The sequence below is a fragment of the Scyliorhinus torazame genome, chromosome 18 (assembly GCF_047496885.1).
Source record: "Scyliorhinus torazame isolate Kashiwa2021f chromosome 18, sScyTor2.1, whole genome shotgun sequence".
Taxonomy (NCBI): domain Eukaryota; kingdom Metazoa; phylum Chordata; class Chondrichthyes; order Carcharhiniformes; family Scyliorhinidae; genus Scyliorhinus; species Scyliorhinus torazame.
The window spans coordinates 8,226,054-8,248,354 of record NC_092724.1 but is presented as its reverse complement, the minus strand read 5'-3'; the positions used below and the strand labels follow the sequence as shown (position 1 = coordinate 8,248,354).

General features: G+C 49.2%; 1 protein-coding gene across 1 annotated transcript in view; it reads left to right on the top strand.

The window, feature by feature from the left end:
- The window catches only part of LOC140394923 (transducin-like enhancer protein 4), a 232,552-nt gene that overhangs the window by 22,194 nt on the left and 188,057 nt on the right, over window positions 1–22,301 (top strand). Inside the window, 2 exon segments of the mRNA XM_072482114.1 lie at window positions 3,836–3,899; window positions 21,475–21,519. Coding sequence (XP_072338215.1) covers window positions 3,836–3,899; window positions 21,475–21,519 — 109 coding nt within the window.

Genomic DNA, 22,301 nt, shown 5'->3' with positions numbered 1-22,301 from the left:
GTTTGAGCTGAAACATTAACTCTCCACAGATGTTGCCAGACCCGCTGAGTTTGTCTCGCATTTTCCGTTTTTATTTCCGATTTTGCTTTTATCTTAGTCGTGTGGCAAGGGGTGGGACGGCGGGCCCGGTGGTTAGCACTGCTGCCTCGCAGTGGCAGGGACCCGGGTTCAATTCCGCCTCGGGTGACTGTGTGGAGTTTGCACTTTCTTCCCAGTGTCTGCGTGGGTTTCCTCCCACTGTCCAGAGATGTGCAGGTTAGGTGGATTGGCCACGCTAAATTGCCCTTGGTGTCCAGGAATGTGCAGCTTTGGTGGGATTACAGGGATAGGGCAGGGGGAGTGGGCTCTTTCAGAGGATCAATGCAGACTCGATGGGCTGAATGGCCTCCTTGTGCAATGTAGGGATTCTATGGTTCTAAGGAAGGTGCTGGTATAGAGGGGCTGGTTTCGCAAAGGGCTAAATCGCTGGCTTTTAAACGCAGACCAAGATAGGCCAGCAGCACAGTTACATTCCCGTACCAACCTCCCCGAACAGGTGCCGGAATGTGGCGACTAGGGCCTTTTCACAGTAACTTCATTGAACCCTACTTGTGACAATAAGCGATTTTCATTTCACTTCATTTTTCAAGATGCTGAGTGGAGACTTGGAGTATCTCCGAGCAAACCGAGAGGAGTACCCGAGGGCAGTGCTATGCTTGCAAAGTCTATGTCATTTCGGTGATTGACTAGGTGACACTTGCAATGGCCTGGGAGGGGTGGGGGGAAGGCATAACGTACACCCACACTTCTAACTGTGTAGAGGTCATCAAACCAACCGGACAACGAGGAGGGTTAGAAAAATTCTATGAAATAAGCCACAGAAACACCCATTAAAATCATATTTAAAATGGTAGCTTTAATCCCGCCACAAGGCCCCACATTTATCAATGATTAGCTCAAACGAGGGTAGCTGATAACATTGCGAACGTTCCCTCCCACCCAACTGGCCTGAATATGCAAGAATTCTCGCCTGCCAGCTGTAAATTCCTCGTGGTCATGCGCCTTTAACAATGTGCATGGTCAATTACTGTTTTAGAGCCCAAGGGTAGAGGCCTTAATCTAGGCTGAGCTGAGCTGTTTGGATAAGCGATCTGAGACATTGTTGACTCGCAGCTATTTTGAGATGTAGAAGTTGATAATAAGGTGCGACATTTAACTGGCGCAAAGCCATGGCTTTTGGTTGTGCAGGGGGGTGGAGCGGGGTGGTAGATTAGTCTCACAAAGGTTATTGCATCCTAGAGTACTGCTCTGGGTACATTTGTATGGGTCTGTTGGCAAATCTACTCCAGGAATCTGTCCTCATCTGAATAGTTTACTGAGAAGGTTGATGTTTGGGATGGCGCAGTGGTTAGCACTGCTGCCTACGGTGCTGAGGACCCGGGTTTGATCCCGGCCCCGGGTCACTGTCCGTGTGGAGTTTGCACATTGTCCCCGTGTCTGCGTGTTTCAAAAAAAAATTTGAGTACACAATTATTTATTTTTGTTTCCAATTAAGGGACAATTTACTGAGGCCAATCCACCTAACCTATACATCTTTGGCTTGTGGGGGTGAAACCCATGCAGACACTGGGAGAATGTGCAAACTCCAAGCATCAATTCAACAACATTGGTGCACGCTCCATATCCTCCTCCCCACTCACTTTCAGGGGTCAATCTCATTTTCAAAAACTTTGGCTTCCTCCTCAATCCAGATGAGGTTCCTTTCCACCACTTTGTTCACTGCTATGGTGCTCTGACTCCTTCAATGCTCAGCTTTTATCCCGGTCTCCACTCCCACTGCCTCCTCTCACCCACTGCCTCCTCTCACCCTAGCTGTAAAGGACCCTTTGGCCGTACATCTGGCTGCTACACCCGTGGTGCTCCGAGTCTGCTTTCATACACGCACACTTTACCTGGCTGGTCACTCAAAGTCTCCGAATCTCCCCCTCTAAATCTCCCAAGAGCTCTCCATTTTAAAACCCACTTGACCAATCTTAAGCCAAGCACCAGTCTCCCAATCTAGCCCTCTGTGACCTGACGACCATTCTCCTATCCATTACGTACCAATTAGGAGCAGGAGTAGACCACTCGGCCCCTAGAGCCTGCTGGTCATGACCGATCTGGTAACTTTTTTCTCTTCTTTTTAAAAAATAAATTTAGAGTACCCAATTCATTTTTCCAATTAAGGGGCAATTTAGCGTGGCCAATCCACCTATCCTGCACATCTTTGGGTTGTGGGGGCGAAACCCACGCAGACACGGGGAGAATGTGCAAACTCCACACGGACAGTGACCCAGGGCCGGGATCGAACCTGGGACCTCGACGCCATGAGGCAAGAGGGCTAACCCACTGCGCCACTGTGCTGCCCGCCGATCTGATAACTTAAACCCCACATCCCTGCCTGCCCCCAATAACCCCTCACCCTCTTGCTTATCAAGAATCTATCTAGCTCAGCCTTTTTTAAAAAAAAAGGTGCAGTATCTTGATACATTATTATAGTAGCTGCCATGTGATATACTTTAGACTGACCAAGGCTATTTTATTACTTGTTCCCTCGGTTTGCTATCCCAGTTCCACTCGTCACCCTCACTGTATCACTGTGGGAATACTGATGTTATTTATTTTGTACATTGTCTGTGGTGAGTTATGAGATTAGAATGTACTTTTGTAGTTCCCCTCCTATTCATATGTTACTTAAGCTGAAACCCTGAGACCAAATTCTGTTCATGGTGCCCAACTAATTTCTGCATGCTTGGGCGATATACTATTCGTATCTACTTATCTACTCATCCCTTCCTTTCCAAAACAAAAGATTTGCATAATGCCTCTCGCATGACCGTGGGCTATCCCAAAGCGCTTTGCAGCTAATGCGGTACTTTTGAAGTGTAGTCATTGTTGTTATGCAGGAAATGTGGTAGCCAATTTGCGCACATCTCTGTCCCATAACTGCGATAACGGGTGGAAAGTTTGTTTTGGTAGTATTAGTTGAAGGGTAAATGTTGGCCCCGGTCTCCAGGGAGAACTCTCTTGCTTTTCTTTGAAGTCATTTCCAAGGGATCTTTTGCATCCGTCCTAGAGGGCAGACGGGACCTTTGTTTAACATCTCATCAGATATTCAACATTTTCCGCACCATGGCACGGCCTCGTAACGCACTCCAATGCCAGCCTAGATTTGTTTTTGTTTGAGACTTTGGTCAGAATATGAGGTTCAGAGGGCAGCACGGTGGCGCAGTGGTTAGCACCGCTGGCTCACGGCACCGAGGTCCCAGATTCGATCCCGGCTCTGGGTCACTGTCTGTGTTGGGTTTGTACATTCTCCCCGTGTTTGCGTGGGTGTTTGAGTGGGTTTCGCCCCCACAACCCAAAGATGGGCAAGGGAGGTGGATTGGCCACGTTAACTTGCCCCTTAATTGGAAAAACTGAACTCTAAACTTGTATTAAAAAAAATGAATATGAGGTTCAAGTATTACCAGTTACTCACGGCTGTGTTTGTAAACCAGTGGCTCCTCTCACCAACCGGTTGTTCTTCCAATGAGTTAATACCCCTAAAGTATTTCTGGTTGCGCTAAACTGTCTTCGCTTCATTGGTAACGGCCCTGTTGTTTACAACGGCCTATCCTCCGATTAATGTGAGCAGTGCCACAGGGGGCCTACTAGTGGTGGGGTTCCGGGGGGGGGGGGGTGGAGAATCAGTATTTCTGTTGCTTCAGTGCACAGTGTTGAACAATGGTGTTATGGAAAGGCTGTCGTTTTGTCCCACCTGCACTTTGCTCATTATTTCACGTAAGGGTATTAAGCTGTCCTCTGTTTGTTGCAGCCTGAAGCTGGAGTGTGAGAAGCTGGCCAGCGAAAAGACAGAAATGCAACGGCATTACGTCATGGTATGTACTCAAGTATGTATGCCAATAATATCTATTATGCTTTCTCAAATACAGTGTGAAAATGCCTGTTTAATGTAACTTCTCCCCGTGTAGCAACTTTCAGGAAGGAATCCCCCTGCCGCCTGTGGCCCAGGTTTCAGTTACAACCCCCTGGAGAGTACATTCAGCTCGGGTCATCCAGGGTTTAATATGAGGGACTGTCCTGAGCCACTACATTCACTGGGAGCTGTTAAATTACCCAACTGAAACGAGCACTGGTTTTAACAGCTGTGCAGCTGAAATCTGAAGCCCCCCTCCCCCTTTGAGGATTCATATTTGCCTGAGGCGATCCTTCCTTCAAAGTGATTATTTTTGCCATACATAGTTTTAATTTGGTGATTATAATAATGCTAATCTTTATTGACACAAGTAGGCTTACATTAACTCTGCAATGAAGTTACTGTGCAAAGCCCCTAGTCGCCACATTCCGGCGCTTGTTCGGGTCCGAATTGAAGAGTTTCATTACTAGGTAAACTTGGTGACTCATCCGTGTGGGTCATCAGAAAACCAGGGAGATCCCAGATTCCATAGCTGACTTGCTGTGAATTGATTAATCTCAGTCAGGGGGGGGTTGAGGATGTGGAACCCGCTCGCACTTGGGTGGAGTCTGGACGAATCGCGTGGGTGCGTTTAAGGGGACATTAGCTCATCACATCTGGGACAAAGGAATAGGGGAACAGGATGATACTAGTTCGATGGAGGGGGTGAAAGGTGGCTTGTGTGGAGCACACACACTGGCATGGGTCGCTTGAGACTAATGGCTTGCTTCTGTGGTTAATACCACGTGGGGTGAAAGTTGAGCACTGCAATTGGTCACTGCACCTCTTTGGGTGTGGGAGCGGGTTCCTGTTTGTGTGCGTACGTGTCCGTGCGCGGTTGTGTGTATGTGCGTCTCTGTGTTTTGGCACAACAGTATCTGTGTAGGCACGTGTGTATGTCTGTGCATTTGCTAACTGAAGGCAAAATTGAGCTCAGCTGTTGAATAGCCTGCCCTGCCAACACTCCACTGCCAAGTATCGCACATTGGATGAGGCCCTGGAGGAGGCCTAGCACCTCTTGAACTGGGCCTCAACCAAAGGGTCAATTCCTCGAGGAGAGGAGGAGAGAATATTGGCAAGAAAAAACAGATACATCTGCGTCGGAGTCCATGCAAATCCATTCTTTGGGCACATTTGTGCAGTTCTGACAGAAACGGAGCATGAGTTTAAGTTGTCTAATCTTTTCCTGTTTGGAATCCAAACCATGTCACTGGGTGCAAATTGAACCACACGTCATTTTTTTAAAACAAAGGAGCCAAAACTAACATGATGCTGGGCTGAGTTTGACACCAACAGTAATGTAATCCCAGCTGAATAAAAAAGGACTTTTGCTTCATGTGAAGCACATCGAGATGGCCAATGACTCTTTAGAAAGAAAGGGGCTGAGTTTAGTGGGGTAGGGGTTGTCCTGCCTGCCCCGGAAGCAGAATGGAGGGGGTTCTGCGGAGTGATGACCATGCTTCGGTAGTCCGCGGGATCCAGCGTGCATTGTGTCAGCGGCAGCCATTCAGTGAAGGAAGAGCGTGTATCGCAGGAAGTGCACCCTCCCAGCCAGTCAGGCTGACCCCAGTGAGGGGTTGGTGAGGACCAGCGGCCATTTTGCAGCAGGGGGCCCCGCTTTGGACCATAGAATGCCTGAAAAAGAAAGCTCCCTCACACTGACTGCCAGCAAGCTACCAAGGTTTACCTGGCATAAGCCCCACGCAATTACATTCCAGCAGGGGTGGGAAGAGGGACCATTCACCATATTTGTGGTAGCAGGGTGACTGGCAGGCCACCCCACTGTATTCCTGTGCCATCTTGCCAGTCTTCCCACCTCCCAGCCTGATCAAGTGGGCAGTAGGGTTTTGGGAGATTGGGTCTGCAAAGGGATTTTCTCTCAGCCCCTTCCCTGCCCATCCCATGTGTCCCCCTGCGCTGTTTGAAACAATAAATAGCGGGGCCCTGGGGAAATCTTCTTAACCTGCCCGCCTCACATTGGGGGTCGTGTTTGGCCAGTCTCCTTCGAGTTCCCAGCGGGTCAGTAGCACAACACTGAGTTTGTGTGCGATAAAGCCACAAGATCCTGTGTGAAACATTGGGGGAGGCAGGATTATGGTACACTTGGGCATGCATGTTGCATGTACGAGTCATCATGGCGGTTACCAGAACTTAAATCCACAACCTGCACTTTCCCCTGCTGTAAGGAGCTGGGATCGGGTGGGTTGCTTTAATATTTAGTCAATGTAGGTTTAAGAACATGGATCCTGTCTGCCTTGTTTAAATCTTCTACTGTGGCTGTCTTGTAATAACTTGTGTAACTACATGTTAAGATATCTCTGATCCATTGAAACTCTTGCCATTTAAGACAATTCCTTATCCTATTACTTGAAAAATATATTGTTTCACAGTTTTCTACTTTGAACTGTATCTGCCTCCGATCTGCCCTTCCTAGATTCCTATCTGTCTTTACTGCTTTCTTACAGTTTTCTATCATTGTCAATTTCAATATTGTTTCCTCAGTTTCCAAGTCCATGCCATTAAACGTGAGCCCAAGACTGATCCATGGGGAATAGCGCTTGCCAGACCTGTCACTCGCCCTGTTTTTCCAGTTTCAGAATAGTGTTTGTGTGGCCCTAGTGGCACAATCTTTGCCGTGACGCGAGAGTGTGATACATTATCGAATACTTTTCCAAAAGAATATCAAACCCTCTGCTGCACTTTCTCCTCATCTATCCTCGGTCAGTTGAGAAAAGGATTGTGTCAGGTTGGTCAAACACAATGTGTCACCGCAAGTGAGCCCCAACCGGTCCTGATTGCACAGTAATTCAGGGCATGATTTAGCTTAACACAAGGAGTCTGTTCTGGTCGGGATTAATAGCGGCAAGAACAACCCCGCTATCTAATGGCACTTTGTTCTCTTTTCAAGCCCCGCCGTGTCAGCACTCCATCACGTTCTGGAGCCCCTCAGTGCAGAGAGAGAGAAAGGAGCGTCGTTTTTAACTGGTGCCCAGATCTCCCGACCCTCCCAACGCAATCCACGGATCCCTCCCCAACGCCCCAACTCATCTATAAGGGGGCCTTTGGCTCTCTACCCCCCACCTATATGGGCAGGGCACCCCCTGGGCCTGATCACCGGCGCAGGCAAAATGCCAGCTTAGTCACCTGGGCATTCTGGCACTGCCAGGTGGAACTGCTAGGGCACTGGCCTGGCAGTGCCAAGGTGCCCAGGTGGCACCAGCAGTGCCAGGGTGCCACCTCCGATCGCCTTCGAGACACCTCCCTAAGTGCCATTCGCCTGGTCCTCGTTTGTGGGGACCAGTGCTAAACAGTGTCTGCTGTGGTCTCTTCGATGAGGCTAATAGATGCCTGGTGGTCATTCAATCCGGCGTCAGCACGGTTAAGTGAGTTTAAAAAAATAAATTTAGAGTACCCAATTCATTTTTTTCCAATTAAGGGGCAGTTTAGCGTGGCCAATCCACCTACCCTGCACAGCTTTTGAATTGTGGGGGTGAAACCCACGCAGACACGGGGAGAATGTGCAAACTCCACATGGACAGTGACCCAGAGCCGGGATTGAACCTGGGACCTCGGTGCCGCGGTTAAGTGAGTTTTTAAATTCCCTTAACTATGCGAGTCTGGGTCCCGCCCAATATGGGAAGAATTCACATCGCAAGAACTGGTTGGATTTCATGAGGCGCGATGACTGTTGGGGATCCCGGAAGAAGCCACTCCCGCGATCTATCGGTTTCATATCATCCTGATTTCACCGGTAAATCGCGCTCTCAATGTTATAAACCTTCATAGTTTACCAACCAGTGTCCTGGCCAGCATTCCTCCCTCAACCAAATAGTACCTAAAAACAGATTAACTCAGCACTTCTCTAGGGCGGCATGGTAGCACAGTGGGTAGCACAGTTGCTTCACAGCTCCAGGGTCCCTGGTTCGACTCTCGGCTTGGGTCACTGTCCGTGCGGAGTCTGCACGTTCTCCCCGTGACTGCGTGGGTTTCCTCCGGGTGCTCCGGTTTCCTCCCACAGTCCAAAGATGTGCAGATTAGGTGGATTGGCCATGTTAAATTGCCCTTGGTGTCCAAAAAAGGTTAGGTGGGGTTACTGGGTTACGGGGATAGGATAGGGCTTAAGTAGGGCGCTCTTTCCAAGGGCCAGTACAGACTCGATGGGCTGAATGGCCTCCTTCTGCACTGTAAATTCAATGGGGGAGATTCACCACGGCGCGGACCAAGTGCCCACACCGCCGTGAACGGCGTCGCGTTTCACGACGATGCGAACCGGGCCTGGGCATGACCTGTTCTGGTCCACACAGGGGGCCAGCACGGCGCTGGAGTGGTTCACACTGCTCCAGCGTCCTTCCACCCGCGCATGTGCAGTTGGGCCACGCCATCCTGCGCATGCGCAGGGAACTTCTTGCACGCGCCGGCCCCTCACCAACGTGACGCCGGTGTTCTGGGGCCGCGCGTGGAAGGAGGTAGGCCTGGAGGGGGGGGGGGGAGAGAGGCCGGCCCGCCAATCGGTGGGCCCCGATCATGGGCCAGATTGCATCGGAGGCCCCCTCCCCCCTCCCAACCCCCCCCCTCCCCGGGCGCTGGTTTTGGGGGGGGGGGGAGAATCGCGTGTGGGGGTCGGGGCGGCATGGTGCAATTTGTGCGGTGCCCCGGCAATTCTTCCACCCCCGGCGGGGGGGGGTGGGGAAAGAGAATCCCGCCCAATTATTTTAGCACAATCTACTTCCATGACAGAGTAGACTCGAGGGATTGACTGGCCAATTGCTCCTATGGTCCTCTCTCCAACATCTAGCAACACCACTGGGATTTATTACAAATTTCCATCGATCAGGACATTGATAAAAGCCTGCATCCCTTAAAGAGGAGTAACTTCCCATTTACTCAAGAGGTTTTCACAACCAGTGGGATCCCCAAAGCACTTTGGGGCAATTAAATATTTTTGGAGTGCAGTCAGTTTTGTAATTTGGAGGAACGAATGTGGATTCAAACATATTAGTTGATATTGAAATTTTAGTGGGGATTTCAGGGTTAACTGGATAGCTTAGCCCATGAAGTCTTGTGCAGGAAAACAAAATTCTAGTGGTATGGCCAGTTCTTCCATCGCATTGTTTTTGCCCGTCGGTGTCTCATTCTTGTGGTTGGAGCATTCTGATCGCTGTTTTGCAGAGGCAGTACTGCATCCTCCAGCTCAATTCAACTCTCGCCCACTCTCCCGATCGATCGTGGAGGGTGGAGATTCCCACAGGAAATAACATGTCCTCAGTAATGACATCGTAATGATTATTAATATGAAAAATATGCAGTGGCACAATGAAAAGCCCAAATAATAAGAGGGGGACAGAGTGTTCTTGCCACAGGAGATATGTAATGAGAAGCTGACCTCATAACTGTGGCTGAGTTCCTCATTTAGCCGATTGGCTTCTTCACGAGAAACCGATTCAAAGTGATGTCCTGGCTTGCTGCTCTTATTTCTCATGTCAGTAAATCATAGGATTTACAGTGCAGGACGAGGCCTTTCAGCCCATTGAGTCTGCACCGGCCCTTGGAAAGAGCACCCTATTGAAGCCCACGCCTCCACTCCATCCCCGTAACCCAGAAACCCCACCTAACCGTTGGACACCAAGGGGCAATTTAGCATGGCCAATGGGTTAGCCCTGTTGCCTCATGGCGCCGAGGTCTCGGGTTCAATCCCGGCTCTGGGTCACTGTCTGTGTGCAGTTTGCACATTCTCCCCGTGTTTGCGTGGGTTTCGCCCCCACAACCCAAAAATGTGCAGGTTAGGTGGATTGGCCACGCTAAATTGCCCCTTAATTGGGGAAAAATTAATTGGGCATTCTAAATTTTTTAATATTTTTAGCGTGGCCAATCAACTTAATCTGCCGGAATTGACCCTGGAGCTGAGGCAGCAGTGCTAACCACTGTGCTGCCCTAGTAAAGTCAGAAGGAGGTGGTTTTCGGGTTCGCACGCGAACTGTTTGCAGGTGGCTTCAGAACTGGTCCCTCACCCACCTCAGCCCCACACCCGTAGCAAAACCCCCTTAATCACTGAAGCTGGCCGGCCAGCTGTAAAGGGGGGTGGCACAGCCCGAGCGAGAGTAAGGCACTGGAACAATATAAAAGTGATGGAGGGATATGTCGATGGGGGTGAAATGGGAGGAGGCTGGCGTGGGGCATAGACATGAGCACAGCAATGTTTTGCTGAATAGCCTGCAAAATACCCCGTCCTTCAGCTATCGTTTCATAACATTGCAGCGAGGGCTTGCAACAAAGGCATGTTTCTGTTTCATAATTCGTCGCGATACAAGAGGGCTGGTTTAGCTCAATGGGCTAGACAGCTGGTTTGTGATGCAGAACAAGGCCAGCAGCGCGGGTTCAATTCCCGTACCAGCCTCCCCGAATGTGGCGACTAGGGGCTTTTCACAGTAACTTCATACTTGTGACAATAAAAGGTTATTATTCTAAGTATAGCCTGCACAAGGTCTAATTGTCTAGCAGTGGGACTGAGAGAGTGACGTGAATTGTGACAAAAAGTCTTCTTGTCAAAACTGCTTTGGTGCTTTCCTGCAACATAAATATTGTTGCTGAAGTGTTACATCACCTGGGGAGATACTGAGACTGACAGTTTAAGGGAGTGGAGTTAAAGTAAGTACTGATAATCTGAGCTTTTAAGAGGCTCCGGCTGTCTCGCCACTGGAACTGCTGCTTGATTCATCTTCAGATTCACCAAGCTGGTTTCCAGTGATGTAATCAGCCGCTGGCGGAAATAAATGGCGGCTTCCCTCGAGGTTCGGTGGGTAAACGAGTTTGCAGGACTATCCACTCGGACCAGAAGGCCCTGTGCACCGAATCCCGGCCTGTGCTGAGTTAGTTGATCTCGGCTGAGACAGTCGGGACCCTGTGGGCAAGGGAGAATTGCAAATCAGCCAACATTCCAACCTCCCCCCCCCCCCCCCCAATTGTTCTCCAGTGGCTTCTACGTGAACAGTTGCCTCGCCTTTAATGTCCCACTCATTCATCATCCCTATTCCCATAGGCTCCAAAACGCTTCAATCTCCTTTAACAACCCCTCTTTCTGTGGCCTCACCCAACCTGACATCTTCAGGCTGATGTGTGCGGCCTGTGTTCCTCAGTCTTCTGATTGTTAGCTGCCCTCTCTGTTCTGACAGGAAAACAGACATTCTCTTTCTCTTAAATTAAATTTAGAGTGCCCAATTATTATTTTTTTTCCAATTGAGGGAAAACTTAGCGTGGCCAATCCACCTACCCGGCACATCTTTGGGTTGTGGGGGTGAGACCCGCACAGACACTGGGAGAACGTGCAAACTCCACACGGACAGTGACCCGGGGCCGGGGTGGAACCCGGGTCCTCGGCACTGTGAGGCAGCAGTGCTAACCACTGCGTCACCATGCCGCCCCAGGCAAAATTGACATTCTGAAGCTTGTCCGTCACCTTGTAAACCTTGAATGTCCTTTTCAGCCACTCCACCTAAATCCTCGATGACGATCGTTGCCTCGTTTGTCCTTGCTTAAGCCTCCAAGCGTGTGTATTCCATGTTGAAAGCTCCCAATCGATGCAAGTTATTGTTGACGTTATTGCCGTCACCATCTTTATCCTGAGGCTAATTGCTGAGGACAGTTTCTGCAGATTGTAAAATACCATGCTTCCTGCCTCGGGGGAAGAGGCTAAGATGTGGAGATCGGGGAGAAAAATACACACCAGGAAATGACTGGCTTTCATTCTTTCCCTTTGAAGTGTGTGACAGGCTTAAACACTTTGATTAAGGCCTTTCGTAAAGAAATACCTCTATGGTAAATACCCCTATGGTTGCAGTCGACAAAGTGTAAGGTAACCTCCCTCCATTATAAAAAAATATATATATACATGCTGGATATGAAATTCCATTTGATGTTTGTTGCTGTCTGGTTTCTTGTTCCAAGCTTGTTCTTACCATGGGAATACAATTAGACAAGTGATGGGACTGAAAAATTGCCATTCAATTTTCATAGAATTTACAGTGCAGAAGGAGGCCATTCGGCCCGTCGAGTCTGCACCTGCTCTTGGTAAGAGCACCCTACCCAAGGTCAACACCTCCACCCTATCCCCATAACCCAGTAACCCCACCCAACACTAAGGGCAATTTTGGACACTAAGGGCAATTTATCACGGCCAATCCACCTAACCTGCACATCTTTGGACGGTGGGAGGAAACCGGAGCACCCGGAGGAAACCCACGCACACACGGGGAGGATGTGCAGACTCCGCACAGACAGTGACCCAAGCCGGAATCGAACCTGGGACCCTGGAGCTGTGAAGCAATTGTGCTATCCACAATGCTACCGTGCTGCCCCTAATTTGTATACCATTGTCCTCGGTGTCCACTCTCAATGCACAGTCCTTGGCCATTGAGTAACACAGTGCAATATGAGAGATGCTCGATAATGTGGAGAGTAGATTAACTTCCATCTGCAGGAGTGAACTGCTGCTGCGGTAATTTACCATGCGGCTTATTTGCCATTTGGCCCCCCAATTTTTTGCCCCCTTTCTCCTCATCTCCTGAAGCCTGGGGCAAGATTCTTCAGCTGAAGAAGTCTTCACGTGCCAGGCTAAACAAGGTGAACAGGCTGTTCAGCTGCATAGTTTACCACAGCCACACCCAAAGCTGTCCCAGCCCGAAGGCCATTCATGTAGATGAGTGGGAGGAGAGATGATCTGGAATGTGCTGCAGAAGATGCTGGTGGAAGCATATCCTACAGTTACCTACAAAAGGAATTTGGATGAAGACTTGAAGGGGCAAAGTTTGTGGGGAATTGGTAGAGGAATGAACTGAAGTGGATAGCTATTCCAAAGAGCATTCATAGGCATTGTGGATGGAATGCCCTCCTCCTATGTATCATTCTATGATTCTAGATTGATTGATATTTATTTCACATGTACCAAAGTACAGTGAAAAGTATTTATCTGCAGCCAAGGGAACGTACACAGTACGTACATAGTAGGCAAAAAGAAAATCGACAGAGTACATTGACAAATGGTACATGTGACAAACAGTGATTGGTTACAGTGCGGAACAAGGGGCCAAACAAAGCAATACATGAGCAAGAGCAGCACGGGGCGTCGTGAATAGTGTTCTTACAGGGAACAGATCTGTCCGAGGGGGAATCGTTGAGGAGTCTTGTAGCTGTGGGGAAGAAGCTGTTCCTATGTCTGGATGTGCGGGTCTTCAGACTTCTGTATCTTCTGCCTGATGGGAGGGTCTGGAAGAAGGCAAAGCCTGGGTGGGAGGGGTCTCTGATAATGCTGTCTGCCTTCCTGAGGCAGCGGGAGGTGTAGACAGAATCAGTGACAGGGTGGCAAGTTTGTGTGATGCGTGGGCTGAGTTCACCACACTCTGCAGTTTCTTGCGTTCTTGAACCAAGCAGTTGCCATACCAGGCTGTGATGCATCCGGATAGGATGCTCTCTATCGCACATCTGTAGGTACCTCCTAGAGGTATTTTCCCCATTGCTGTATAGCCCAGGGCCAATTGAGGGGAAATTGTAGCCCCTCAATCTCTCTGCCCTGTTAACTCATCCCAAGAATTGGAGGCCGCACAATAGATTTCCCTCACTCAACTATTCTCAATGGAAGTGCAAAGGAAGGGTATCTTCCTCTGTGCACATCCAATGGACTGTCCCCCTCACCGCTGGAGTTCTCCAATGGAAGCCATCACCTGATTTCAATGCTGCAATAAAAGAAAATGGCCCAGATAAGGGGGCGAATGTTGTTCTACTGCACTTTACCCATGTCCTGGAAAAGTTAAATCACAGTATGGCTGTGAGGGATTGCTGCCTTAAACCAAGGAACACCGGTTAATGTTTTCCAGCATTTTCAGTATCAAATTCCAGCGCAATCCCTCCTACCTTGATCTCACTTTGGGATCTTCAATCCACAAGTGCATGTTATTTATATCCTTAAGATAAAATCGCCCCCCCCCCCCCCCCCCCCCAAAAGCAACAAGCTTTTATGACGTGTGGACTCCCTTTATTGAGTTCCTTTCGGAGAAAGAATATGAAGCCAGCGTGGTTCAAAAGGGACGAAGACCCTGCTCTTCAGATCAGAGTTGCAACCGCTTGTTGAGCAGCTCGTGCGCAACAGACGGTCAACCTGACTCCCAAGAATTTATTGGATGGATTTATGACCAGGAAGGCAGAGGTGACTGATAAAATCCCATGGAACCTGGACATCACTGAAGGTGTATTGGGTCTCAATGACTGAGGAAATCTTTGACGAGGTAGGCTTGGGGAATAAATTCGAGCCAGCGTTCGATGGAAATAGGGCCCACTGGATTGGATTGGATTTGTTTATTGTCACATGTACCGAGGTACAGTGAAAAGTATTTTTCTGCGAGCAGCTCAACAGATCATTAAATACATGAGAAGAAAAGGGAATAAAAGAAAATACATAATAGGGCAACACAACATATAGAATGTAACTACATAAGCACTGGCATCGGATGAAGCGTACAGGGTGTAGTGTTAATGAGGTCAGTCCATAAGAGGGTTGTTTTGGAGTCTGGTAACAGCGGGGAAGAAGCTGTTTTTGAGTCTGTTCATGCGTGTTCTCAGACTTCTGTATCTCCTGCCCGATGGAAGAAGTTGGAAGAGTGAGTAAGCCGGGTGGGAAGGATCTTTGATTATGCTGCCTGCTTTCCCCAGACAGTGGGAGGTGTAGATGGAGTCAATGGATGGGAGGCAGGTTAGTGTGATGGACTGGGCGGTGTTCACGACTCTCTGAAGTTTATTGCGGTCCTGGGCCGAGCAGTTGCCATACCAGGCTGTGATGCAGCCCGATAGGATGCTTTCTATGGTGCATCTGTAAAAGTTAGTAAGGGTTAATGTGGACATGCCGAATATCCTTAGTTTCCTGAGGAGGTATAGGCGCTGTTGTGCTTTCTTGGTGGTAGTGTCGACGTGGGTGGACCAGGACAGATTTTTGGAGATGTGCACCCCTAGGAATTTGAAACTGCTAACCATCTCCACCTCGGCCCCGTTGATGCTGACAGGGGTGTGTACAGTACTTTGCTTCCTGAAGTCAATGACCAGCTCTTTAGTTTTGCTGGCATTGAGGGAGAGATTGTTGTTGCTACACCACTCCACTAGGTTCTCTATCTCCCTCCTGTATTCGGACTCGTCGTTATTCGAGATTCGGCCCACTATGGTCGTATCGTCAGCAAACTTGTAGATGGAATTGGAACCAAGTTTTGCCACGCAGTCGTGTGTGTACAGGGAGTAGAGTAGGGGGCTAAGCACGCAGCCTTGCGGGGCCCCGGTGTTGAGGACTATTGTGGAGGAGGTGTTGTTGTTCATTCTTACTGATTGTGGTCTGTTGGTCAGAAAATCAAGGATCCAGTTGCAGAGTGAGGAGCCAAGTCCTAGGTTTTGGAGCTTTGATATGAGCTTGGCTGGGATTATGGTGTTGAAGGCGGAGCTGTAGTCAATAAATAGGAGTCTGATGTAGGAGTCCTTGTTTTCGAGATGCTCTTGGGATGAGTGTAGGGCCAGGGAAATGGTGTCTGATGTGGACCGGTTGCAGCGGTATGCGAATTGCAGTGGATCAAGGCGTTCTGGGAGTATGGAGGTGATGCGCTTCATGATCAACCTCGAAGCACTTCATTACGACTGAAGTCAGGGCCACTGGTCGGTAGTCATTGAGGCACGTTGCCTGGCTCTTCTTTGGTACCGGTATGATGGTGGTCTTCTTGAAGCAGGTAGGGACCTCGGAGTGGAGTAGGGACAGGTTAAAGATGTCCGCGAACACCTCTGCCAGCTGGACCGCGCAGGCTCTGAGTGCACGACCAGGGATCCCGTCTGGGCCCGTCGCCTTCCGAGGGTTCACTTTCAGGAAGGCCAATCTGACTTTGGAAGCTGTGATGGTGGGTATGGGTGAATTGTGGGCTACTGGGGCACTCCACAGCGGATTGTTGGGTAGCTGCTCGAACCGAGCATAGAATGCGTTGAGTTCATCAGGGAGGGGTGCGCTACTGCCAGAGATACTGATCGGCTTCGCTTTGTAGCCCGTTATGTTGTTTAGTCCTTGCCACAACCGCCGAGAGTCTGTCTGTGACTCTAGCTTGGTTTGATATTCTCTCTTGGCATCTCGGATGGCTTTGCGGAGGTCGTACCTGGATTTCTTGTATAGGTCAGGATCGTCTGTCTTGAACGCCTCAGATCTGTCCTTCAGTAGGGAGTCAATCTCGCGATTGAGCCATGGTTTCCGGTTGGGGAACGTACGTACTGCTTTCTTTGGCACGCAGTCGTCCACACATTTGCTGATGAAGTCTATGACGGTGGTGGCATACTCATTTAAGTTGGTCGCTGAGTTCTTAAATATGGACCAGTCCACTGTCTCTAAGCAGCCACGTAAGAGCTCTTCTGTCGGAGTGTGCGGAAGCAGTGTGGAGTCTCTTGGGTAGAGAACTCCCGGGGCGCACCAGCAACTTTCCTTCTGGGGTAGGAGTTCCCAGAAGATCAAGTGAGAAAAAGTTGCGGGAAAGAGCTGTAAAATGGACAGTTGACAATGAACGACAATGCAGCCTCTGGCTTTAACTGGTAGGTTTGACTTGAGATATATCCATTTATTAGGAAGCAGGAGTGAGTGACGGAAGCGAGTCGGGCAGTAATGGGTTTACAAAGAGGTGGAACCCCCCCATCACGCACGCGCACACACACGCGCACACACACGCGCACACACACGCGCACACACACGCGCACACACCACTCAGGCAATACCTTTACTTGCCAAGTTGTTACGATAATGTTTGCATGGTAGTTTGTGTATAAACAGTAACTGAAGGCAACATTGTTACGCAGTCTTTGGGCCAAATGGAGCAGTTCCATCCAAATTTGGTGAAACAGGAATGATGCAAGACTGCGGAGTTGCTGAAACTTTTAAGTTTTAACTCGAAAGCCGTGCATCATGTCGTCCTCCGAACTTGTACACGTGACCTTTTAAAATTCTTTCGTGGGACGTGGGCGTCACTGGCAAGGCCAGCGTTTATTGCCCATCCCTAATTGCCCTTGGTCAGACGGCAGTTAAGAGTCAACCACATTGCTGTGGGTCTGGAGTCACATGTAGGCCAGACCGGGTAAGGGCGGCAGATTTATTTCCCCTAAAGGGACAATCTTTGGTAGTTGTCAGGATCACCATTACTTTAAAAAAAAAAAAAAAAAATTTAGAGTACACAATTATTATTTTTTCCCAATTAAGGGGCAATTTAGTGTGGCCAGTCCATCGACCCTGCACATCTTTGGGTTGTGGGGGTGAAACCCACGCAGACACTGGGAGAATGTGCAAACTCCCCACAGATTTGCACAGTGACCCAGGGCTGTGATTCGAACCCGGGTCCTCCGTGCCGTAGGCTGCAATGCTAACCACTGTGCCACAAGCCGCCCTAGGGTCACCATTACTGAGACTATCTTTCTATTCCAGATTTATTAATTGAAGGGGAGGGAAGAACTGGCGTCTGAACATATGAAATGGGAGCAGGAGTCGGCCATTCGGCCCCTCGAGTCTGCTGTACCATTAGATAAGACCATGGCTGATTGTAGTTTTTGAATTCCAAATTTCAGCGGGTTCCAAATATGGGGGTCAGCTGGCTGTTGGTGTCAAAATTACTGGAGGAAAGTAACAACGGAATTGTAGCATCAGTACGCTATGTAGGAGCGGTTTCAAGACCTGTGTATTGGGTCAGCTTCCACGTGGGGTTACGAGAAACAAACACGACAACTGAACAAAGATGGCTTATTTAATCAAGCTTGTTACGTGTAAGACCATAAGACATAGGAGCGGAAGCAAGGCCATTCGGCCCATCGAGTCCACTCCACCATTCAATCATGGCTGATTTCAACTCCATTTACCCGCTCTCTCTCCATAGCCCTTAATTCCTCGAGAAATCAAGAATTTATCAACTTCTGTCTTAAAGACACTCAACGTCCCGGCCTCCACCGCCCTCTGTGGCAATGAATTCCACAGACCCACCACTCTCTGGCTGAAGAAATTTCTCCTCATCTCTGTTCTAAAGCGACTCCCTTTTATTCTAAGGCTGTGCCCCCGGGTCCTAGTCTCACCTGCTAATGGAAACAACTTCCCTACGTCCACCCTATCTAAGCCATTCATTATCTTGTAAGTTTCTATTAGATCTCCCCTCAATCTCCTAAACTCCAATGAATATAATCCCAGGATCCTCAGACGTTCATCGTATGTTAGGCATACCATTCCTGGGATCATCCGTGTGAATCTCCGCTGGACCCGCTCCAGTGCCAGTATGTCCTTCCTGAGGTGTGGGGCCCATAATTGCTCACAGTATTCTAAATGGGGCCTAACTAATGCTTTATAAAGCTTCAGAAGTACATCCCTGCTTTGATATTCCGAGCCTCTTGAGATAAATGACAACATTGCATTTGCTTTCTTAATTACGGACTCAACCTGCAAGTTTACCTTTAGAGAATCCTGGACTAGGACTCCCAAGTCCCTTTGCACTTCAGTATTATGAATTTTGTCACCGTTTAGAAAATAGTCCATGCCTCTATTCTTTTTTCCAAAGTGCAAGACCTCGCACTTGCCCACGTTGAATTTCATCAGCCATTTCTTGGACCACTCTCCTAAACTGTCTAAATCTTTCTGCAGCCTCCCCACCTCCTCCATACTACCTGCCCCTCCACCTATCTTTGTATCATCGGCAAACTTAGCCAGAATGCCTCCAGTCCCGTCATCTAGATCGTTAATATATAAAGAGAACAGCTGTGGCCCCAACACTGAACCCTGCGGGACACCACTCGTCACCGGTTGCCATTCCGAAAAAGAACCTTTTATCCCAACTTTCTGCCTGACAGCCAATCGTCAATCCATGTTAGTACCTTGCCTCGAATACCATGGGCCCTTATTTTACTCAGCAGTCTTCCGTGAGGCACCTTATCAAAGGCCTTTTGGAAGTCAAGATAGATAACATCCATTGGCTCTCCTTGGTCTAACCTATTCGTTATCTCTTCAAAGAACTCGAACATGTTTGTCAGGCACGACCTCCCCTTACTAAATCCATGCTGACTTGTCCTAATCCGACCATGCACTAATCATAACTAACGCCTCCACTATTTCTTCAGCTATCTCCTTTAGAACTCTAGGATGTAGCCCATCTGGGCCTGGAGATTTATCAATTTTTAGACCTCTTAGTTTCTCTAGCACTTTCTCCTTTGTGATGGCTACCATATTCAACTCTGCCCCCTGACTCTCCGGAATTGTTGGGATATTACTCATGTCTTCTACTGTGAAGACTGACGCAAAGTACTTATTTAGTTCCTCAGCTATTTCCTTCTCTCCCATCACTAGATTACCAGCGTCATTTTGGAGTAGCCCAATGTCTACTTTTGCCTCCCGTTTGTTTTTAATGTATTTAAAGAAACTTTTACTATCATTCCTAATGTTACTGGCTAGCCTACCTTCATAATTGATCCTCTCTTTTCTTATTTCTCTCTTTGTTATCCTCTGTTTGTTTTTGTAGCCTTCCCAATCTTCTGACTTTCCACTACTCTTTGCCACATTATAGGCTTTCTCTTTTGCTTTGATGCATTCCCTAACTTCCTTTGTCAGCCATGGCTGCCTAATCCCCCCCCTCTGATAACCTTTCTTTTCTTTGGGATGAACCTCTGTACTGTGACCTCAATTACTCCCAGAAACTCCTGCCATTGCTGTTCTACTGTCTTTCCCACTAGGCTCTGCTCCCAGTCGATTTTCGTCAGTTCCTCCCTCATGCCCCTGTAGTTACCTTTATTTAACTGTAACACCTTTACATCTGATTCTACCTTCTTTCTTTCAAATTGGAGATTGAATTCTACCATATTACGATCACTGCCTCCTAAGTGTTCCCTTACTTTAAGATTTCTCCGTGTACACGGAGAATAGACTGGATATCGGCCAAGACCTATTCTGCCTAACAAAGACCAGAACACAGTACTTATACAACGTTCAAAAATCAATAGCCCACCCCAGTTGGACGCGATCCAATCGCTGAAGCTGCTACTTTTAAACTTATCCAATAGAATCGCAAGCAGTGTTTGAACTTCACCCAATAGAATTGCAAGCAGCGCATGATTGATCCTCATCCTGTCAGCTGTGTACAATCCCAGCAGCCTGTGCTGACTGTTTGTGAGAAACAGAACAACAGAACCGGCACCCTGAATTGTTTCACAAAGACGAGGGGTGGAATCCACCCCCCCCCCCCCCCCCCCCAATCATGTCGGGTGCCGCGCGAGTCCCGCCCCGACGCCCGCATGCGATTGCCCCACCCCCCCCCCCAAACTGGCACGGCGCGAATCACGGCTGGCCGCTGGGAGAATCGCCGCTTGCCGTTGGTAATGGGCGAGCGGCGATTCTCCGGCCCGGATGGGCCGAGCGGCCTGCCCAACATGACAGGTTCCTGCCGACGCCATCCACACCTGGTCGCTGCCGGTGGGAACAGTGCGGGAACGCTGGGGGGGCGGCCTGTGGGGAGGGGGCGAGGGGGGGTTCTTGCACCGGGGGTGGGGGGGGGGGGCTCAAAAGCGGTCTGGCCCGTGATCGGTGCCCAGCGATCGGCGGGCCTGCCTCTCTGAAGGAGAACCTCCTTTCCTCCGCTGCCCCGCAAGATCCATCGGACATCTTCCTGTGGGGAGGGTGGCAACCGGGGCGCCGGCCAACCCGCGCATGCGCGGGTGAAGTCATTTACGCGGCGCCGCCTTTATGCGGCGCTAAGGCCCGGCGCGCGTAAATGACGCGGCGCCGCTCCTAGCCCCCCGGGGGCAGGAGAATAGGGGGCTGGGAACGGCCTCCGACGCCGGAGTGAAACACTCCGGTTTTCACTCCGGCGTCGGGACTTAGTCTCCCGATGGGAGAATTGCGCCCGAGATGTCAGAAGTAACGTCCTTTTGGTCAAGTTCACGATCCTCAATCCCATTTGATTACTTATTACTGCTGTGTCCGAAAAATACATGTTTAATGGTTAATAATGATTACTCAGTCCTATAATTCATCTCAATCCTTAATAAAATAACTTGTGTAAAGCTACTCTGGTGGTATGCTAATGATTCAGTCTTAAGAGGTGTCATCGCTGAACCCTCTCCTTCATGCTATTCAATCCCCCCCCCGCCCAGCTCACAATGCCACTTTGAGATTGGCCCGTACCCTCACCCACTTGACTTGGCTCCATGCGCCTTGACAACCTTTACCGAACAAAAATACTTCAGAAACAAATTGCTCTCGCGTTTTATCAATAAATATGCGACTGAACAACGGAGGAAGCTGGATATGTCCGTGAGGAAGGTTATGCTGATGGGATAGGAAGTGGTTCATGTGGAGAATGAACATTAGCATACACCAAAAAGGGGTTGGACGGCCACTTTGTGTTGTAAAGCCTTGTGAGTTTTCTTCTGTGGGTTTTCGGCTTCTCAGCAGTAATGTTCTCTCTTCCCGTTTTGTTTTCCAGTACTATGAAATGTCCTATGGCCTGAACATCGAAATGCATAAACAGGTAGGTTTGTCTCCTTCGAGCGCTCTGCAGGCTGCGCTGTTCCATTAATCTCTGTTTACTGCATCTTCCTTTTGCAGACTGACACTAATTTCTCCTATCTACACAGTCACAGACTGCAATGTGTCTCCGCATCCGATTATCATCCATCTCGAGCGCTGGTAGCAGCAGCAATCCCCCAGGAATAGTTTCAGATGCAGCACTAACCCTGTTAAAGGAAGCAGGCCCAGATGGAGGAGAATGGGGCCGTGTAGCAGGTGTCGCTACTCCTGTGCTGATTTCTACACCCCCCCCCCCCCCCCCCCCCCCCCCCACAATTCTCAAAGCTTTGGTTAATTCGCTGAGATTCTTTGCGAATTAAGGCCCCTGAATTAGGAACTGGCACATTTTGTTTTCTTTCATACCCGTCAGTGGTTAGCACTGCTGCCTCATGGTGCCGTGGACCCGGGTTCGATCCCGGCCACGGGTCACTGTCTATGTGGAGTTTGCACATTCTCTCATGTCTACGTGGGTCTCACCCCCACAACCCAAAAGATGTGCAGGGTCGGTAGATTGGCCTCGCTAAATTGCCCCTTAATTGGATACTCGAAACTTTTTTTAAAAAAAACTATTGATCTCAACCGTGAAAATCCATAGAAGGAGAATCCATAAAATCCCTACAGTGCAGAAGGCAGCCATCTGATCCGTCAAATCTACAATGACCTTCTGAAAGAGCACGCCACCTCGGCCCACTCCCCTGCCGTATCCCTGTACTCCCCACCTCACCTGCACATCTTTGGACTGTG